Source organism: Serinus canaria, chromosome 2 (assembly GCF_022539315.1).
Source record: "Serinus canaria isolate serCan28SL12 chromosome 2, serCan2020, whole genome shotgun sequence".
Classification (NCBI taxonomy): Eukaryota; Metazoa; Chordata; class Aves; order Passeriformes; family Fringillidae; genus Serinus; species Serinus canaria.
The window spans coordinates 55,151,015-55,166,699 of record NC_066315.1 but is presented as its reverse complement, the minus strand read 5'-3'; the positions used below and the strand labels follow the sequence as shown (position 1 = coordinate 55,166,699).

At 36.4% G+C, this 15,685-nt stretch overlaps 1 protein-coding gene across 1 annotated transcript in view; it reads right to left on the bottom strand.

Annotated features, from left to right (window-relative positions):
* Positions 1–15,685, bottom strand: part of CNTNAP2 (contactin associated protein 2) — a 1,093,089-nt gene that overhangs the window by 363,055 nt on the left and 714,349 nt on the right. Inside the window, exon 13 of the mRNA XM_009093851.4 lies at positions 13,654–13,854. Within this exon, the coding sequence (XP_009092099.2) occupies positions 13,654–13,854 (201 nt within the window). The remainder of the gene's footprint in view (positions 1–13,653; positions 13,855–15,685) is intronic.

Genomic DNA, 15,685 nt, shown 5'->3' with positions numbered 1-15,685 from the left:
TATTATTTGCTTTCTTGGATAAATTATAATACCAGGAATACACCTGGTATTCCTGGTATGATAATTTATCCAAGAAAGCAAATAATAGCTTTTTTGCAGGTCACAGAACATCTCTGTGACCTGCAAAGAAACAAAGCTATTCCTTCAGTCTGCAGGATTGTGAGTGATTTAATGAAAGCCTCTGCAAAGTGAAATATATTCTTCCGCCAAGAATCATGCCAAGCCATGTGCATATGAGAGAGAATGCACTCATGTATGCCATTTTCTATCTGCCAAATCTGTTGCACAGTGCAAAAAAATCTTCTGTGGCTTCAGAGAGGGCTTGTACTACCCTTCAGCAGAGCTGAATAGTGCAAAGAGCTCCTCATGTCCTGCCCCAGTACTCCAGGGCATGCAAGTCCCAGGAGCCCTGGCTGTAAAGGAAAGGTGTTTTCTGGAGTGCTTTCTCACTTTAGTGAGAATTAAAGAAGGAACAATCTATAATAACTGTTATGCTTGCCTGCCTACCAATGCCCACCCACTTGCCTTGGAAGGATATCCAGACAGGCAGGAAAAGGGGTTCAGGTTGCTCAGGGCACATCCAGGCTGTATTTGGAGAGCAAGGCTCTGAGAAGCAATGCAAATGTCACTGGCTGTCAGTGTTACTCTTGCTAAATTTATAGACAGATCAAACCAAGTGCAATATGCCCGATATGTGAGAACTACTTCCATTCAAAGTCAAAATATTTTATGAATCAAAACACTTTTTAAAATTAACAAGAGATCAGGGTGACTTATAAACATGAAAAATGACAACCTGGAGATGACACCAACTTTACTGCTGAAGTACAGAGGCATTGGGAATAAAACAGCAGCAAGAAGGTGCTCACCACACTAGTTTAGTGAATTGCTGTTAATTAATCAGTCAATACAGGAGATAATATGGACCTTACTGAAATCCTTCTTCCTTTAGTGTTGCAGTACAATTAATCTGAGAGAAACCTCAAAGAATATCCTGAAGTAGAACAGAAATAATTTTAAAATTTGTTTTGATCCTGCTCAACTTATTTATTCATGATTTTGTTACCAAGAAATCATCGCTATTTTTCAGCCATTGACAAAGATGAGAAGTATTCTATTATTATCCTTCAGTCATAACTCCTAGCAAGGATTACAAAGTTTGGGAGACAGAGAAAAATGATCATTTGATACTCTGACTTAAGAGGAAATTTTTTGCGTGCTTTTTCTTAAAATATAGATAGTGAGTTCCTGATGAATAGGTATATAATGAAAAGATTACTGAAGATAGCATGATGTTCAAAGAACTATAGAGCCTTTTTTCTCTTTCTCTGAACATTCATATGGGTGCACTACCTTGAACAAAGTTAAATCTTGTACTGGCCAAAAATCAAGGTCCAGTATTAATCAGAGCAAGGGTCAAGATATTTTGGTTCAGTGAGAGTAGTTTGCCCTTTGCTTAGCATGGTAAAGGTTGATCTGCACTGACCTGCTGACTAAACTGAGGCCAGCACACACCTCAGCTCCTCAGAACTGCTGCATTCCAAGACACTGCACAGAAAATTTTAAACAAACAAAACCAAATTCAAACAACCCAAAAATCCCTAACACTAGGAGATTTTGTTATTTGTGGGTGAAAAAATTATCATAAAGGCAAAGAGCATCATCACACATGGATTATCATCACACATGGATTATTTTATATGCTTGACAGTTTTTTGTCCAGTTGGCAATTTCAGGTTTTCCAAAAAAGAAATTGGTTCAGTATCTCTTCCAAACATTCTTCCTACTTGACACAGTGCTTTGCAAAAAAACCCAAAATGATAAAAAATACAGTCCATGCCATAGGGCACAGATGATTAAAAAGAAAGGAAGCTTTGATCTCTTACTCCTGTGTCATTCAGTAGTAGCACTACTGTAAATACTATTAAGATTTTACAAAAGCGTATGTTAAAAAAGATATGTTACAAATATCAGAGGTAGAGACAGAAAGAGACATCAAAAAGGAATGAATAGTGAAAAGAAAAAAAATTGTTAAAAGAAGTTTTGAGATGGACCAATGCTAGCAGAAAGCAGATTATTTCTTCTTAAAGGGTTGGGAGAAAAGATTCCTTTAAATGATACATAATGTTACAAACTACAAATATTTTTGTGAATACAATTCAACCTTGATACAATACACAAATAGCCATGAATCTACCTAAGTGCTAGGTAATTTTAAAAAGAGTTTGACAGATATATTTAATATATCTTGAGTTCATGACTTAGTGGGATCTAGCCTCTAAGTAACATGTATCTAATTAGACATCTGTAGTTTACACAAAACATAGTTGCTGCAGTTGTGTCAATGCACAGATCTTAAAATGCTGCAGGTGAAACCCCACTATTACCTGTGAAGAATATATTTGCTTCACAGGGTCCGTGGTGACTACCTAAATATTCCAAAGCAGTGTACACTTCCAAAGGAAATGAGTAAAATAGGTCCTTTCTGTGGTAACTGAGACAGCAGCAAGCAATAACTTGCTGCTGCTAATTTCTGAAACTGATTATAGTTCAGCTGCTAAATTGGTAACTGCTTCCAAATCTTTAGCTGCTGCTTCTGAAAAGCTGGAATGCATTTAAATCTTTTGCATCTTGTTAGCAGCTCTATCTTTATCATTGCACTGGACAACAAATACCCATGCTCAAAGTTTAATTTCCACCAGTAATTTTTCAGCCATTGACAAAGATGAGAAGTATTCTATTATTATCCTTCAGTCATAACTCCTAGCAAGGATTACAAAGTTTGGGAGACAGAGAAAAATGATCATTTGATACTCTGACTTAAGAGGAAATTTTTTGCGTGCTTTTTCTTAAAATATAGATAGTGAGTTCCTGATGAATAGGTATATAATGAAAAGATTACTGAAGATAGCATGATGTTCAAAGAACTATAGAGCCTTTTTTCTCTTTCTCTGAACATTCATATGGGTGCACTACCTTGAACAAAGTTAAATCTTGTACTGGCCAAAAATCAAGGTCCAGTATTAATCAGAGCAAGGGTCAAGATATTTTGGTTCAGTGAGAGTAGTTTGCCCTTTGCTTAGCATGGTAAAGGTTGATCTGCACTGACCTGCTGACTAAACTGAGGCCAGCACACACCTCAGCTCCTCAGAACTGCTGCATTCCAAGACACTGCACAGAAAATTTTAAACAAACAAAACCAAATTCAAACAACCCAAAAATCCCTAACACTAGGAGATTTTGTTATTTGTGGGTGAAAAAATTATCATAAAGGCAAAGAGCATCATCACACATGGATTATCATCACACATGGATTATTTTATATGCTTGACAGTTTTTTTGTCCAGTTGGCAATTTCAGGTTTTCCAAAAAAGAAATTGGTTCAGTATCTCTTCCAAACATTCTTCCTACTTGACACAGTGCTTTGCAAAAAAACCCAAAATGATAAAAAATACAGTCCATGCCATAGGGCACAGATGATTAAAAAGAAAGGAAGCTTTGATCTCTTACTCCTGTGTCATTCAGTAGTAGCACTACTGTAAATACTATTAAGATTTTACAAAAGCGTATGTTAAAAAAGATATGTTACAAATATCAGAGGTAGAGACAGAAAGAGACATCAAAAAGGAATGAATAGTGAAAAGAAAAAAAATTGTTAAAAGAAGTTTTGAGATGGACCAATGCTAGCAGAAAGCAGATTATTTCTTCTTAAAGGGTTGGGAGAAAAGATTCCTTTAAATGATACATAATGTTACAAACTACAAATATTTTTGTGAATACAATTCAACCTTGATACAATACACAAATAGCCATGAATCTACCTAAGTGCTAGGTAATTTTAAAAAGAGTTTGACAGATATATTTAATATATCTTGAGTTCATGACTTAGTGGGATCTAGCCTCTAAGTAACATGTATCTAATTAGACATCTGTAGTTTACACAAAACATAGTTGCTGCAGTTGTGTCAATGCACAGATCTTAAAATGCTGCAGGTGAAACCCCACTATTACCTGTGAAGAATATATTTGCTTCACAGGGTCCGTGGTGACTACCTAAATATTCCAAAGCAGTGTACACTTCCAAAGGAAATGAGTAAAATAGGTCCTTTCTGTGGTAACTGAGACAGCAGCAAGCAATAACTTGCTGCTGCTAATTTCTGAAACTGATTATAGTTCAGCTGCTAAATTGGTAACTGCTTCCAAATCTTTAGCTGCTGCTTCTGAAAAGCTGGAATGCATTTAAATCTTTTGCATCTTGTTAGCAGCTCTATCTTTATCATTGCACTGGACAACAAATACCCATGCTCAAAGTTTAATTTCCACCAGTAGAAATGATAAGCATCCCTTAAATTTTTTTTTAATCTGCAGATCCACTATTCCAAAATATATTGTTATTGATTTTTTAATTGATAAATCCTATTGATCAAATGAAGTATCTCTCCCACTTATTCTAAGAATCTTAGGAAATGATCATGAATCATTTTGGCTGGCAACACAAATTTCCTGAAAGCACAATTTATTGTCCATATGTCTTTCATGAAAAGTGTCCATCTTATGGAAAATCAGAGGATAATTAACTTTTGTCTTCTCACATTGAGTAACCTCACATAAAATATTTCAAAAGGTATCTTGGAAAAGGATCTTATTGAAGTTATTCCTTGTAAAAAGACAGAGGTCATCTCCTTTTATATAAACACCTGCATGAATATAGTTCTCCACCAAGAAATCTGCAGGTACCTATGGCATGTGCAACAGGCACATACAGGCACAAAAGCTCAAGAGAACAAAGAACTCTCCTCCCCCAGATGACAGTGGCAATGATGCTGCATGAACCTGGTTCTATAACAGGCTGTACTTTTCTCACTCTCCCTTTAAGCTTTAGTAAACCCTAATGCTGGCCTCATATACACCCAGGCAGTGCTGGCATTTGATCATTCACAAATATGTGCAGACACATTGGAGGCAATTCATGGAAAGAGTGAACATTACAAAGAAAACATGGAAAAGTAGAGAAAATGCACGTGGAATTACTCACAAGGTGAAAAGGGGAAAGTATTTCAGGCACTCTGTTTCTGATACAATCCAGAAAAACGTTTTATTAGACTGATTTGATAATGTCTAACATGAGTACATAAAAAGTACAGTAAAAAAAATACTCCTGGAATAAGATGTGTCTGGGGCAGTTCATACCTCCCATAGTCACACATATATATTTATAATCACACCATATGCCTGCTCCATATTCTGTGTTTATGCATTCTGCTGTGTTCCAGAGGTTTACCTGAACTCACTAGGAAAAGCCTGAATGATATCAAGGGTCAGGTCTGGCAACATTACTAACATAAAAAATGTTACAAAGCAGTTCCAGACATTAATTGATGACTATTTAAAGAGAGTAAAAATCTTTCCAAATACACAAGTTATTGCTGGATGCCCCAGGCTGTCAGGGTAGAATGGAGAAAAGCCTAACTCTAACCTTCAGAAGAAAGGTAAAAGCACATGCCTCATCCATGAAAACAGGGCAGGCAGTGTTTTAATAATGGTTAAACCCTTGTTATGATGCAGAACACAGGGCAATTAATGAAGAAAAGACCAAGAGAAGACCATAACACAATAGGGAATGGAGCTCTCTTTTATGCACTAGAAAATGCCATTTATACTGTGTATGTACAGCTGGATTATTCATACAGCTCTTTCTGACACATTCATCTCAAGAATGGGAGTGAAGAAAGAAACACTGGATATTTTTACTGCATATTTGCATAGGAAAAATATACTCAGGGCACTGCAAATGCATTTAGGATATGAGTAAGGAGAAATTCTTGACAAGGCACACAATGATACACAACCCAGATGCATTTTTTCTGAGAAATTAATAAACTAATCTGTTTTGGTCATTCACCAGGAAAGATAACCTTTCCCCAGAACAACCTAGGCTTGTGAGGAAGCAGTGTCTGTGATTATTTCTGTGAAAACATTAACCATGAACAGTTTTAAACAAGTTTTATAGAACATGATACAATAAAAGCAGTGGGGAAATTATTGACTTTCTCTAACTTTCTTTTAAGAAATTAAAATAATGAATCTTTTTCCATATCAGGTAGCTCACATTCACATAGAGAGAGGGTATGAGAAACAATTGGTTTGGAACATTCTGCTAGAATTGCCGAGTTAAAACTCATATGCATCACTTTTTCTTATAAAGGCACAGCAAAAAAAAAGAAAAACAAAAAACCCTTAGAGTTCACTGCACTGCAGTTGCAATTTCCATAGAGGGTTTCTAATATTCACAAGACTCTTTTCAGCTACTGCTGTTTCTAAGAAACACCAAAGCAACACGCACCCTTTTCCACTTTAGTGATACTGGATTAAATCTAATTCCTATAAAACAGCAATGAAAACTTGGAATAACAGTAGAAATAGCTCACCAGCCTAAAGAATGATGAAGATGAAGTAAAATTAGGAGACTCAGTGATTATAGCATCAAAAAACTGCAAAGGAATTGGTAAGAGGCAAGCAAAGGGGCAGAGCAAAACAGAGGAGGGTGCATTAACAAGTGTCTGAAAAAAAATGACCTCAAGATAATAATTTATTTGTCTACCATTTACCTAAGAGGACTGATGTGTATTTCATGAGAGACATTCAGTGTATGAATTATTTTGTGCTTCTGTTGTATGGCAGCACAACGATGACTAATGGAAAAAGAAATCCTCAAAAGCTAATGGTTTCCACTTCTAGGACAAGAACGTGTAGATCAGAGTGGAGCAAGGTTATTATTCCTGCTATCCTTGCTCTTTAAAAAAATCACTGGAAGTTGAAATCAGCTTTTCTAGAACGTTGAGAAGAAGGGGTTGATCAATATTAGTAAGACTGGATGAGATACATGACAGCTTAGGGGCATGTTTTCTGGAAGAAGATTGAAAACAGAATGATGAAGCCAGAGCAAGTTTTAGAGAGACTTCCATTCATCACTGTAGTACTGCAGAAATCCCATTCCTCCCTCAAACTCTTTTTCAAAAACTCTTGTTAAGCAGGAATTATATCAGCAACTAGCACTCTAGATCAGTTAATGGGTAGTGATGGCAAAGTTCATAAGTTCATTAAGTTCTGATTTGGAGGCCACTGAGGAAAAATAGCATATTGCAATTTTAAACTTTGTTTTTATCTCAGTCTAGGCATAAATCTTACTTCCTACTGGTATTATGATTGCTTTATTGTAACTGAAACAACCAAACATCAAATTAATTTTCTATTTCACCTGTTTAGCTCCTAAATTCATGAAGCTGTTGTCTCATTTCCTCCAGAGACAAACAGGCATGAAACAGTAATTCATGTACTGCAATAACTCTGCTATATGTTTTTCATATGCTGCCTGCAGGCACAGTGAATAGGAATAAAAATTGGAACAAAACACCAACAGATCTCGCTCTGTTCTCTATGCTTTTAGCTTCTATCTATGCTTTTAGCTCCCACTCTCTGATTATTTGTTACAGTTCCTATAGCTCTTGGGAATGGCAGACACAGATACTGTGAATGCAGCAGCCCTTCTCCCTTCAGGGTTTCATTCCCAGGGTGAGAGGAAGGATGGCAGAATCAGCATGCTGTTCCCTCCCCTCTTCCCAGGCAAAGATCAGTGGCTCATGGAAAATTTCCTACCAAGAGAGTCACAAGTGGGTATTATTAGGAAGTCTCATGAAAAGTGTGGATGAAGATGTACAATTTTGTTAACTATCATTTTGCATTCTGTGAGTACATTGTACCACTGCTTCTCTGTATAATTTGGTTTCTACAGCAAAGAAGGGAAGCTTCTTTCTTTAAGAGTAAATTGATGCTACATATTGCCCTGCCTCTTTCTCCCTTGTTAACCAGTGGGCACAAAAGTACTTTCTTCCAGGCTCCTCTTGGCAAATAAGGGAAAGGTCCTATCACCTTCCATATCAACTGGAAAGTATATGGGCATCAAGAACCCCAAAACCAGACAGCATTCTGCATGTCCTCAGTACTAAACATATTATTATCCTCTCAAAATGGATGTTTCCAGGGGAACAAGCAGAACAGAGGATATGAGAAATTAATATTCACAAGACTCTTTTCAGCTACTGCTGTTTCTAAGAAACACTAAAGCAACACGTACCCTTTTCCACTTTAGTGATACTGGATTAAATCTAATTCCTATAAAACAGCAATGAAAACTTGGAATAACAGTAGAAATAGCTCACCAGCCTAAAGAATGATGAAGATGAAGTAAAATTAGGAGACTCAGTGATTACAGTATCAAAAAAACTGCAAAGGAATTGGTAAGAGGCAAGCAAAGGGGCAGAGCAAAACAGAAGAGGGTGCATTAACAAGTGTCTGAAAAAAAATGATCTCAAGATAATAATTTATTTGTCTACCATTTACCTAAGAGGACTGATGTGTATTTCATGAGAGACATTCAGTGTATGAATTATTTTGTGCTTCTGTTGTATGGCAGCACAACGATGACTAATGGAAAAAGAAATCCTCAAAAGCTAATGGTTTCCACTTCTAGGACAAGAACGTGTAGATCAGAGTGGAGCAAGGTTATTATTCCTGCTATCCTTGCTCTTTAAAAAAATCACTGGAAGTTGAAATCAGCTTTTCTAGAACGTTGAGAAGAAGGGGTTGATCAATATTAGTAAGACTGGATGAGATACATGACAGCTTAGGGGCATGTTTTCTGGAAGAAGATTGAAAACAGAATGATGAAGCCAGAGCAAGTTTTAGAGAGACTTCCATTCAACACTGTAGTACTGCAGAAATCCCATTCCTCCCTCAAACTCTTTTTCAAAAACTCTTGTTAAGCAGGAATTATATCAGCAACTAGCACTCTAGATCAGTTAATGGGTAGTGATGGCAAAGTTCATAAGTTCATTAAGTTCTGATTTGGAGGCCACTGAGGAAAAATAGCATATTGCAATTTTAAACTTTGTTTTTATCTCAGTCTAGGCATAAATCTTACTTCCTACTGGTATTATGATTGCTTTATTGTAACTGAAACAACCAAACATCAAATTAATTTTCTATTTCACCTGTTTAGCTCCTAAATTCATGAAGCTGTTGTCTCATTTCCTCCAGAGACAAACAGGCATGAAACAGTAATTCATGTACTGCAATAACTCTGCTATATGTTTTTCATATGCTGCCTGCAGGCACAGTGAATAGGAATAAAAATTGGAACAAAACACCAACAGATCTCGCTCTGTTCTCTGTATCTATGCTTTTAGCTCCCACTCTCTGATTATTTGTTACAGTTCCTATAGCTCTTGGGAATGGCAGACACAGATACTGTGAATGCAGCAGCCCTTCTCCCTTCAGGCTTTCATTCCCAGGGTGAGAGGAAGGATGGCAGAATCAGCATGCTGTTCCCTCCCCTCTTCCCAGGCAAAGATCAGTGGCTCATGGAAAATTTCCTACCAAGAGAGTCACAAGTGGGTATTATTAGGAAGTCTCATGAAAAGTGTGGATGAAGATGTACAATTTTGTTAACTATCATTTTGCATTCTGTGAGTACATTGTACCACTGCTTCTCTGTATAATTTGGTTTCTACAGCAAAGAAGGGAAGCTTCTTTCTTTAAGAGTAAATTGATGCTACATATTGCCCTGCCTCTTTCTCCCTTGTTAACCAGTGGGCACAAAAGTACTTTCTTCCAGGCTCCTCTTGGCAAATAAGGGAAAGGTCCTATCACCTTCCATATCAACTGGAAAGTATATGGGCATCAAGAACCCCAAAACCAGACAGCATTCTGCATGTCCTCAGTACTAAACATATTATTATCCTCTCAAAATGGATGTTTCCAAGGGAACAAGCAGAACAGAGGATATGAGAAATGCAAATGTAAAAGAGAAAAACAACCCCCAAAAATCTGCACTTCATTTTTTTTTCAAATTTACATGTATTTATGTTATTACATTGCAATTATGATCCATGAACTTACTATTTCATTCATTTATTAACTGCCACAGTTACTTGAATTGCCAACATTAAGCCTCTATCATGATAATAACTGCATACTCATAGAGGAAATACTATCCTAAAAAAACATACCTAAATAGACAATAGGAAGCATCAATCTCACACTGATACAAAAAATAAAACCAAAAATACCCAGCAAAACCTGCAACAGTCAGAGCAAATCTGCACCAAAGTCAGGAACATAAAGGCTGTGAGACAACTGCAGCCACTGCAGGAGCCCTGCTTGAAAACACTTTGGTCAGAGATTTATGGTGTACCCATAATCTTACTGTTTCTTGTGATAACAGTAATTTTTCTGCAGAGGCGTCTGGTTTTGTACTTCCTTAACAAAGTCACCAAGTTGTCTTGACTAATTTTGTTTTTTGGATAATCTTTAGTGAAGTTTTGAAACAGATCCCTACATTTGAACATAATGCATAACATATTGGGCTGCAAGTTCAAGACAAAAACCCCCAAGCCAAAACAGAAAAGACAGAAAATTGCATTTCCAGATAGCCTTTGCTGATTACTAGACAAGGACTGTTCATCCAGCTTTGAGCAGAAAATTGAACCAGATGAACTTCTGCAGTACCTTCAAATCTGAATTATCCTATAGCCTTATGAGATCCCTAGGTATGATTTCAGAAGTCACTTATGACTTCATTTACATGGAACTTATTACTATCTTCCCTCAGACTAAGTAGAAAGGCAGTGGCGTTATTACCTGTAAAATCACTCCCAATCCCTCTCGTCAGCAATGATTTTAAACTGTTTGCTAGGACACACATGTAACTTTGCTTGGATGAAAACTCATTATTAAGAAAAAAAGACTTGGACAGGAAACAATAAAGTCTTTGAGTCTGAAACTCATAACAGAAGAATGAGAAATCTTAGTTTGTACAGACTAATTTTCATATATCCCTCTGAAATCACAGCAATGAGAAGTTGAAGGCTGTGCCTGCAGCCAGAAGAACCTCCCAACAAAACAGGTAATTAATATGAAGGTTTTCTCAAACGCAGAATTTTGACGCAGTTTCTGTTTCATACCAAAAAAGTTATTTAAGCTATTATTAGCAGCAGAATCAGTGGAATTGTATATATCTCTACCTTGTCAGGAAATAGCACAACAATAAGCAGCAAAATCTGTAGTCCACTTACAGCTAATTACCTGTCATTAATAGATCAATAAACAGCTGGAGTGCTGATTTACTTAAATGTGTTGACTGATCAATTTCTCCCTGGGAAGGAACCATGCTGTAAAGCTACAGGATTCCCAAGAGACAAAAAGTGAAAAAGTTGAATTGCTCAACTATCTTCTCCATTTTCTCAGTTCTCTTTGATGCACTTTAAAACAAAAGGACCTTTCTATCCTAAGTGGTTTTTAAACATCTGAAATGTGTATGTGTAAGGGTCAGGGCCACAAACACTATCCTGATCCCATGATGTTCACAGAGGTTTTACTATTGGCTGCAATACCACCAACACTTTTCTCGCTTCCTGAGAAATACAAAATCTTTTTTTTTTCCTTTTTTTTTTCTCCTTTCTTTGTGTGGGAACTGTACTCCAATGATTTATATACAAAGCACAGTGGCAGGAGATGCCACATGAGTGCTTTGTGCTGAGAGAAGAATAAGGCATCCTAATATATTCAGCACATATGGCAATCCTCCAGAACAGAGAAAGGTATGAAAAATTATTTCCTTAGTTTAGAAACTGTACGCTGAAGCCAAGAACCCATAGAAAGAAAATGTATTGGCTTCTTTCCCACTAACACACAAATCACTGTTGTTCTATGTGTACAAACCACCACAGGTGTTATGCATACACTGCAGTGTGATTTTTTGTTACTATCTAGGTAAAAATAATCTTTGTTGCTTCTTTCTCTCACTTAAAAGGAAAAAAAAAACTAAACCGATATTATAGAAAATCTGTTGAAACTCACTTTCCAGACCAAAAAATCTCAAAAATATTTTAGGAGAAATTATTTTTCCATATAAAAGGTGAAACATGAAGAAGGAGATACCTGCAAAGTAAACTCAAAATTTTCTAAGAACCTTAAAAATATAAGTATTTGGAACTACTTGTTCCTTAAAAAAAAACCCACAAAAACCAGCAAGTTATTATTTTGTGTGCTGCTTGATTGTCCTTTAAATCTAGAAGCTAGGGTAAAGACCTGCAATTACAGCAGGTGTTTACCCTAGTGTCTAGATTTAAATATAAACATATATTAAGTACATATAAACATATATTAAGTACAAAATGAAATAATATTCTTATACAAATCAAGAAGAAGAATCTAACAATGCACTCTGTGCAAACTATGAGCTTTCTATGCACAATATCTCCAACTCTATTACCAAATAAATATGCCTTCTAAATACCTGCTAAAGCTGCATTCATACACAATTTTTCTGAAGTATATGCAAGCAGGGAGCTTGTATCCATCAGCAGAATCTAATCAGAACACCTCTAGTTATGGACATGAGTCAGGATCCTGTGCATTAAGGCTCAAGAAGGAAGGAATAATTTTCCACATTGCAGGGTCTCTGTGCTATGCTAAATTAAGCAAATAACAGCAACAGAGACAAACCGTGCATTAGAAATAGTCTAAAAACAGCAGGGAGGATGGAGAGGAGTAACAAGCATTACAGAGTCTATGAACTAATGGAATGCTTATGGAAATAGGAATAAGATACACATGCATTCCAAATGAATACTTATCTATAGCACCATAAGAAAATATAAAAAAAAATTGATGAGGGAAAGTAACCTAAAGTATAACACTGTAAGCATGCAGCCGCTAAATTAATCTGAAATGCATTTGAATTGCTCTTATCACAATGAACTCAGTTCACAATCACAAAAATATGTTTTATGTTTCCACTTATAAACCAGTTTTCCCTAAGCACCATTAAGATTTATTCAACATCAAAATTTATCATACACAATGAGAGCATATATAAAGTACTTTCTCCATATTAATAGAGCTTTTAAAATACAATTCCTTCTCTATGTGGTAATTCTGGAACAACTAATTCTTTTATCTTTATTGGTTACAGGTAATATTTGTTGAGGAGGCACATATATGAAGGGTCTCTTTTCCAGTAAAACTACACAGCAAAAGAAGAATCTTATACTTAATCTCCTTGTAGGTAATAGCATATAATTCCTCACTCAATTGCATTACTGACCATGCCATTCTCTACAATGTATGAGGCATCTGACTACCCACAAATGCTCTGCATTTAAGAAACTGCTTCAAAAGTGTTAGTGGAAAAATTCTAACCTTCATTCAACCAGTGCCCTTGCTGGCTGTAGCATATGAAAGCTGACAACCAGAAAAACAGGATAAAGTTCAAAGCAATTTTTCTATGCCTCTATTGATTACACTTTAAAAGTTTCTGTGTTTACCGAATGCCACCTGCTTTAAGGAGCAACAGATCTAAAAGGAGAGCCCACAAACACTTGGTGCAATACCAATCATTTTAGTAGTGAGCAAACAGGCAAATTTTCTTAAGAAAATAATGCCTTCTGTATTTTCACCCTCTTTGTCAACTTCAACAAAGGAGAACATAGAAGTATGTTCAATGAATGGACTTACCTAACAGCAATACCTGTTAAATTGTTGAGCTAAAGCTCTTTAACACTTTATTTAATGGATATCCCATTCTCAGCCTACCTGGTGTATTCAGCAGCCGGGACATTCTGCAAGAATAGGAGATAAACTGCTCACAGTATTCAGCACTACTGGTAATGGCAGAAATCTGGTCCATTGTTGCACTGTAGTTCAGCTGCAGCACAGATAACTTCTCTAGGCTGTTGCCTCCCACAGAAGTCTGCATTTGCAGATCATGGTACACAGTGGTCCATACTTTATCCTCTGAAAGAGAGGGCAAGAAAGACAAGACAAGAACTGGTAAGAGACAGAGAGGAACTGAGTTCAAATAAATTTAGGCCTTTGACAAAAGATAAAACTGTTCTGCAAGATATTAGTTGATTTCCGGTAGTGCGGAAGGAGGGCACTGCACATGAAAATCATCATGCGACAGCATAATTCCAACTATGAACTGATGAAGGGAAGAAACTCTGATCACCTTTATGAAAAGATACCAAATATACCATGTGAGAAGCCTTCCTTAAACAACTGATGCTTATAGTTACACATGGAACTAATAAGGATTAACTTTGGTTAGGAAGGCAGAAGGCTGATGTCCTAAAGATTCAAAGCCTTTATGTGAAGAGCATTCGCTGCACAGGTTAAATTGCTGCGGGCTGGAGAGAAACACTGCTTCAGTAAAGTAACAATGAGGATGCACCAAATTCTCATGTGGTTACACATTTAGCAAATAAGACTGAAAATTTTTCCGCATTTTTTACCCAGGATGTGTTCTAAGGTAAAACAAAATTACTGCTTATTGAGACTCATATTTTAAAACAGCAGCATCATTTAACTTTACTGATTATAGTTATGATACAGATAGCACCATAGGAACTAATTGAAGTAGAATGGAAATACAAAATCTTCTGATTAGCTGTGAAAAGGTACAAAGACAGAGGAAAGACAACTTCAGATTTTTTGATAAGAAATACAGCAATATTGGCCAAATCTCAACATCTGCAACAAACTTTTTTTGCAGGGTCATGCAAAAAGTGTGTTATATCCAGCACAGAACAATGTCTGTATGCATTTTATTTTTCTAAACTACTGAACAGCAAGTCACTAGAAATGTTACTGTGAACCATTAGTCAGTAGTTACCAGAGAAGAATTAAGATGAGGTATTATAATAGTGAAACAGCACATTCCACACTCCTTTTATAGCAAGATTTGTTGAAGTTGAAGGGATTTTAGAAAGGAAACAAAGACAAGGCACAGAAACTTTGCTGTTATAGACCAACCATTTATTTTTCTTACAGGGACATTCCACTGAACCAAAATGAAAAAAATATTAACTGAGTAACATAGGGCTTCAGAATGAAAACTATGAAAATTCGGTCAATATTATTGATACTGCCTTCCTGTAAGAATGCTATTCTATCACTTAGGTGTGAAGAATTTTTAAAATTTAGGTTGACTAGGTACCACTCTAAAAATCCACTATCTCAGCTGAAATGCACTACTCATATTGAGCATCTTACATAGACAAGGGCTGAAATAGGTCAATTATCCTCTGTAAACAAACCACAGAAAGTTCTCTTTCCTCTAGACATTAAACCTGAAACACATCACCACAAAACTTCCAAGAAGTGAATCAGATTTTGTCAGTAATATCTGTCATGTAAGGTTCTTTCACATTTAAGTTGGTTTTCTGTTTTTCGTTTAATTCTCCTTCCTTGTATATTTCTACCCCTGAGGGCAACGTCAAAGAAATCTGTCTTAGAATAAAAAATGCAGAATGTCAAAAACATCACTAAGAATCTACTCTGGTGCCATAAACTGGCTTGTAGGAAAGCCCAGATTCCCAAATGAGTCAGGTCTTTGCCCCAGCTGTTCTGTCAAGCAGCACCACTGACCACCGTTGTCCTTCATTCAGAGATGCAGAAATGAAGCACACCCACACTGCTAACTTTGCTGTATTTATCATGAAAACAGACTCTCCAGAGAGTTCACTTGGCATTTTCTAAGTGTACTAATTCACCTGACAGATGCACCTTACAGTGATAAAACCCATAAAATGTAGTGCATTGCAGTATGTTTCCAATTCTTCTATGT